Source organism: Triticum aestivum, unplaced genomic scaffold (assembly GCF_018294505.1).
Source record: "Triticum aestivum cultivar Chinese Spring unplaced genomic scaffold, IWGSC CS RefSeq v2.1 scaffold40505, whole genome shotgun sequence".
NCBI lineage: Eukaryota > Viridiplantae > Streptophyta > Magnoliopsida > Poales > Poaceae > Triticum > Triticum aestivum.
In genome coordinates, this window is record NW_025225566.1 from 47,758 (window position 1) to 53,927 (window position 6,170).

The 6,170-nt window shown below is 45.1% G+C and overlaps 1 protein-coding gene across 2 annotated transcripts; it reads left to right on the forward strand.

Moving 5' to 3' along the window:
- Positions 1-1,192: 1,192 nt before the first annotated feature.
- LOC123172264 (uncharacterized) lies at positions 1,193-4,257 on the forward strand. Of its 2 annotated transcripts, none has more exons than XM_044589263.1 (5): positions 1,193-1,606; positions 1,721-1,867; positions 2,264-2,332; positions 3,068-3,209; positions 3,983-4,257. In XM_044589263.1, exons 2-5 carry the CDS (start codon positions 1,799-1,801, stop codon positions 4,144-4,146), a joined length of 444 nt encoding a protein of 147 aa, XP_044445198.1. In that variant the 5' UTR covers positions 1,193-1,606; positions 1,721-1,798; the 3' UTR covers positions 4,147-4,257. The 2 variants fall into 2 exon arrangements, with proteins under 2 accessions (XP_044445198.1, XP_044445199.1); XM_044589264.1 differs by having other exon boundaries at positions 1,194-1,606; positions 3,065-3,209.
- The last annotated feature ends 1,913 nt before the right edge of the window (positions 4,258-6,170 follow it).

Sequence of the window (6,170 nt, forward strand, 5' to 3'; positions counted from 1 at the left end):
AACTATGAGGCAGCTGCAGTTCAAATTTGACCCGCTTCCAACTGAATCGGTAGAAATTTGTCTTTTTCACGAGAGGTGGGTCAAAACTTTTTACACCCAACCATTTGATCAATTGTGCATTAGATATGGCCTAGTATTTTAGAAAATTGGTTTGGTACAATTTTGCAACAATTATTTGGTAGGTTCACAATAAAGCTCATTTTGGGCGCTCGAAAAATGGAAAATGATTTTTTCGTCCAAAGAAAATGAAAAATTCCCGAGGCAACATTGTTTGCCATTCCAACATGCACCCTTGTGCACAATATGAGATCATTTGAACAAACTATGCCATGAATGTGGCCATAAGATTGATCATTTGACTTGAAAGCCAATGATCTTCACACATGATAGCTCGTTTTTGAGAACACTTTTTAAAAATAATTATCATATTATAAGTTTATTATTTTTCCTGGTAACTTTGCCACATATAATGACACTATGCGATGGTTTTCCAATTTTTTTGATTTTTTCATGCCGGTTTCAAAATGCGGTCAAAACGGCGGGCATGACCATTCCTAACTAGTGGTTGAATCTTGGAAAACTTTTTGCTGTTTCTATGATTAAACAGATACTTATGTACCTAGAAATGATTTTTGGAAAAAATAAATAGCAAACTATAAGGTAGCTGCAGTTCAAATTTGACTCACTTCCAACTGAATCGGCGAAAATTTGCCTTTTTCACAAGAGGTGGATGAAAACTTTTGACACCCAACCAATTTGTGAATTGTACATTAAATATGACCTAGTATTTTAGAAAATTGTTTTGGTCCAATTTTGCAACAATTATTTGGTAGGCCCTTCACAAAAAAACTACGAGCAAACTATTATTTTTTGTTTAAATGGCTAAAAAATGCTAGAAAGATCGGAAATGCATACAAGTTGGTTATCATCCAGAAAATGTTGTATAACTTGAGTGATATTTTTTAGTGGTGCCATTTTTGGAAAATATTATTGGCAGCTGCTTGACAAATTCCCTCTATTTTTACCACTTAGAAACTATTTTAAATGACACATTTTTTGGACCAATCAGAAGGCAGAACCTCCCTTCCCACGGATCACCCCCCCTAAGCCGATCTGAGCCGTCCACACCATACAGATCCAACGTCTCCTAAACGCACGCTGGCCAACCAAACCCTAGCATCGTGCAACACACTCCCCTCCCTCTCCCTCTCCCCGACCCATGCGGCGCCGCCTCCCTCTCCCCGACCCAGATCTCCCTCCCCGACCCAGACCTCCCTCTCCGCCGTCCCTACTCCTACCCCGCCGTCGGCCTCCCCCCAAGCGCCGCTACTCTTGACCTGCAACGACCTGAGCAGGAGCAGCAGCAACTTCCTCCTCCACTTCCCCTTGCTTTTGCCGCCCGCCTCCGAGCTCTTGCCTCTGCGGCTCTTCCGAAGCCACGGCCAATAGAGCCACGACAGGCTGAGCCTCCGCCGGTGATGCCTCTGCCACTCCGGCAAGTATGCACTTGTGGTCTGGCCGCGCGCCGCTGCTCAGATCGAGCGAGAGGCGAGGCAGCGCCAGATCCAGATTGAGCGCCGGATCCAGGTCGAGCCACCGGAACAAGGTGCAGCACCGGATCCCTCATTCTTCCATGGATGCACTTGTCATCTTCCCTTTTGCCTTGCTGCTGCGATTTGATTTGCTTCCTCTCCCTCTGCCTCTTCCTCACGCACGCCAGGGCCATGGAACCGACAGCAGGCACGCCATGGAGGAGAGGACGCCATGGAGGGGATGACGCCATGGATGTGAGGATGCCATGGAGGACGCAGCTCCATCACCACCCCGACGCCATCTCCGAGCCCCCTCCCGATACATCTCATGCGAGGTATGACCTCATCACGAGCCCATGGAAGTGAAACTTGGTTGTGCAGTCGTCGGTTGCTGTCGTTGATTATGTGATTGCCTGATTCTATAATAAGCCTTCTTGTCTTAGTCTTGCGGTTGATGCTGATAATTCAAAGGCCCACTTTCGGCTTACGCTGCCACTTGCTTATGTTGTAGGCCTGATTAGTCACTTAGTCATATGGTCATTTTTCTATTAGGATTATTTTTACCTTGCAGCACATATTTTGTACAAAACATATGAGCTTATGTTGTACATAGCCGTGTTCACATGTTTCCAGTGAGTTGTTGTACAAGTGAGAACTTTATGCGGACTATACTACATATTCAAGGAGCTTGAATTGAAGTTATAAACATGTTTTGTGCTCTGTTTTTTTAGTTTGATGGAGGGTCAAGGACCGCACGCACAGTGGATTATCCAGAACGCCCAGGCCAGCCACGGTGTGAGGTAATGAAACTAGTCCTCATGTTGCCAATAGTCGAAAACTCGTTCACACTATATGCAATTGTATGGAATAGAAGATCTTTCCTTTAGAAGCTGCTACTTGATGAGCTCCAACCTCTCTTTCAAGCCCTTGCAAATTTGATTTGAAGTATTGGTTCAGCGTTTGTGTGAAATTTGTTTGTCATTGTGCCTTTTGATGCTCGCTTCAGAAAAAGAAAATCATGGATAGATAGAAGATGGAGACAGTGAGCTTCCTTTCAAGTTAATAATACTAAAAATCATTTGACTCCTCAATTTTTCATGTTTAGTGTTAAATCTGTTCCATTGCAATCTTGCCATGTATGGATGGTTTGGTGCAGTTTGCCATGGATGAGTATACATACACATGTGGTCTGCAGTTTTAGTTCTTCTTGTGTTGCTGCACTTAGTCTGGAGATACAACACCATTAGTTAGGTCGATGGATGGATGGATCGACACAGACATCTAGCAGTGCTAGCAACAACAAAAAAATAACCTTGTGATTGATTCTGTTGACACTAGCATGCTTTGTTTGTTTTGGAGCCCAACCATGGACTGTACGTACTAAGCTAGCTCAAGCACACACACACAGCCAACTTGATTGATGTCTGTAGATACTAGCAGTAGCATGTGTGTGTGTCTCCTATACTCGCTTGCTTAATTTCTGTACTGGATCAACAACACTAGCTCTTACTTCTTTGTTTGATTCGGAGCAGTAGGCATCCTCTGTGGATGATGACGACAACCAGGGCATCCACCGCCACGACGACGCTCCGCACATGGTCCAACTCGGCTACAACCTCCTCTACCACGGGACGAAGACCGTGGCCGTGTGCGGCATCGGCTACAACCTCCTCTCATGTGAGTTCGTCTCCTAGCTACTAGCCCCCTCTCTTGTGCTGCTATAGGAGTACCTTGCTCTGTTTCATGCGCATGGGTGATTTTGTTTGTACTTTCCGTGCTTGTGTCATGGAAAAGACCATTCCTATTTACAAGTGATGATGATTTGGAGTAGCACACTTGTTAAATTCTGCTCTTGTAGTAGACCCCATTTGTAGTTACTGTGATGTGCATTGACTCGGCCTCCTAGTACTGTAGATCATGCATGTTAATAATTTATAGTGGCCTTGTTAGTTACTACAGCTAGGCTGTGTTAACTGTTGGTGTTTAATCTAGCTAGCTTGTTTGTACCATCAGGATTGCAGCAAATTGCATCTAGCTAGCCTGTTTGTACCATCAGGATTGCATTTTTACTGTTTTACTCAACTCGTTTTCGTTGTTACTTGATACATACTACCTCTGTCCCATAATAAACCATCAAATGTACTCCTGGGAGGGATAAACATCTTTTTTAGAACATGGGTTGAAGCAGACTGTACTTGCTTACTGAGAATATGAAAATGGGATATTCTGTTTGCTAATATGAAGATAGCATTGTGTTTAATCCAGTACTGATGATTGTTTTCATTCCCATATAAACTTGTTAATGATGGTGATTTTGTACTAGCATATAAACTTGTTTTTGTTTTCACTTGATACATACTTAGCTTGTACTTGAAGTTGTGGGTTAATGCTGGTAATTTTGTTCTCTTGTATGCATTGGTACCCCCATCATGGTCGTGTGCATCATCAAGCACACCATGGCGAGCATCCACCTCCTCACATTGGCAAGAAGAGCAGGTGCCTAGTTTGTAATCGCTGTCGAAGGAGCTCCATGCTGAAGAACATAACACTTGTAGATCTTGTAAATTACCATGTTATTGAACTTGTGGAGCATGTAACTGTGACTCCATACTGATGTTACACTTGTAGAGCTTGCAAAGTGTATGTTAGAGCTTATTGCGTGTTATTTGTACAGCAGCAGCTCTGTATTGACTCTGGCTGATAATATTTGAAGTATTTTGTGTGCTTTCTGTGTGCCAATTTAAATATTGTGTATTTATTTACATTAAATTGGAAAATGAAGAATGTGACCCTGACAGCAAGGACCCACTTGACTAGTGAACCCATTTTATAAAAAAAGAATACTGAAACTGTTGAGACAAAAAGCCCACGGCCCAAAAATAAAAAGGCTGCAATGTTGGGCTTGGTCCATGAAGCTGACAAAAAATTCATAGGAAAAAAAATATAAATGGGATAAATTAATAGGCTTGGCCCATATAGACACCTAATTGGACCGGGCTGATTCTTATCCACGTCAGTTTGCCACGCTGGATCCTACGTGGCCTGGGGAGGCTGCCAGTGACCAAAAATTTGGTTAAAGAACCAACGACCTTTTACATATCACAGAGAAGGTCGTTAATTTCAGTTTACGACTGCCAGCTTTTGACCTTCTGTTTTTGGTCAAAAAAAAGGTCGCAAATGAAAAACGATGACCTTTCAGTGACCAATAGTGGTGGTCGCAAGTTGACATATTTCTTGTAGTGGCTGACAGGCATCACTACTCTAGTAGTAGTGCTTGCCCAACCAGCTCCTGAGCCACAGCACCCTGCGACCGTCGGCCATGGAAACGAACCCAACACCCTGGGCATTGTTGTCAAGCAGGTGGCTGAGAGCTGCCATGAGAGCCTCGTCACTGAAGCCACCCTGGGTCATGACAGTTACATACATGTCAGGGTGGACGTCGAGGGGCTTGCACTCCCTGATGGTTGTTGCCACCTCCTTCACCGCCTCAGTCATGCTGCAAAAGACATTGATCTCCTCCTCCATCAGGCCTCCTCTCTTCCTCTTCCTATCATGGACGGGGTCAAATGGCTTGTCGAAGGGCTTCACAACGGGCTTGTCAGGGCCATCAAGGACCTCGACCTCCGGGGTGCCAAGGAAGTCGGGCATGGGAGAACCAAGAGGCTCCCCCGATCCCATGGCATGCTTTCCAGTTGCCAGCCCGAAGGAGAAGATGTGCTGCATCTGGCTATAGTTCTGGATGGGTGTGTTGAGGAACTCAGCGTTCCTTGGGTGGTCCTAAGAATGAAACACAAGTGGTGTTAGTTGCCATTAGGAATAGGCAATTGTGGACAGTATGAAAAGGAAGAGGGTCGTGAGCTAACCGCGACATGGCCGGCGTAGTGCTCTGCCTCCAGAACTATGGAGCAAGTGTTCTCATTCCATGAGGCGCCGCTAAGGTCTCTCAGCTTGGACACTTGGATCCATGGACTTCTCCACTTCCTCAGGTGGTTGTACACCTGGGTGGCAGACACCATTTGCCCACAGAACTCAAACACCTGCTTTGCAACGGTGTTCAAGTGCACCTCCTTGAAGCCCTTGTCAGTCCTAACTCCACTAGAGGTGAGCTCACACATCTTGTTCAGCACAAACGTGGACATGAACGACTGCCACTTCATGTTGTTTGACCTACCATCCTTCTTTGCCTTTGCTGCTGCTAGCTTGATTGCAGCGGCAGTAGCAGCAGCAGCAGCAGCAGGAGTTGGCTCAACGAGCACTACTGGCACATAGAGGGAATCAGACGCGAACACCTCTGAATCAGGTGCCATCTCGGACATAGGCTGCGAGTCCTCGACAAACGATGGAGCAAACTGGCTGTCCGACACGACAAGGGCCTGACTAAGATCTTGCGTCAGCGTGGTCATGTCCTACAACCGTAGCACGCATTGACAGTAAGCATAGCACACAACATACCGGACAATCCATGAAAGCAGAAGCATACATGTACATGGTTCATCACTATCATAGTAAGCACATGCTTCATCACTATCATACCAAGCATACCGGACAATCTATGAGCAGGAACATACATCTACAACAAACATCATTGCTACAAATGGACCACCAATAGCTACAAATAACAGATCTAAGCATGATTCA

Coding starts and splice junctions, on each gene's coding strand:
- LOC123172264 (XM_044589263.1), top strand. CDS start 1,799: ATGGAGGACGCAGCTCCATCACCACCCCGACGCCATCTCCGAGCCCCC. Junction 1,868..2,263: donor CCCGATACATCTCATGCGAG/GTATGACCTCAT, acceptor CTGTTTTTTTAG/TTTGATGGAGGGTCAAGGAC. Junction 3,210..3,982: donor CGGCTACAACCTCCTCTCAT/GTGAGTTCGTCT, acceptor TGCATCATCAAG/CACACCATGGCGAGCATCCA.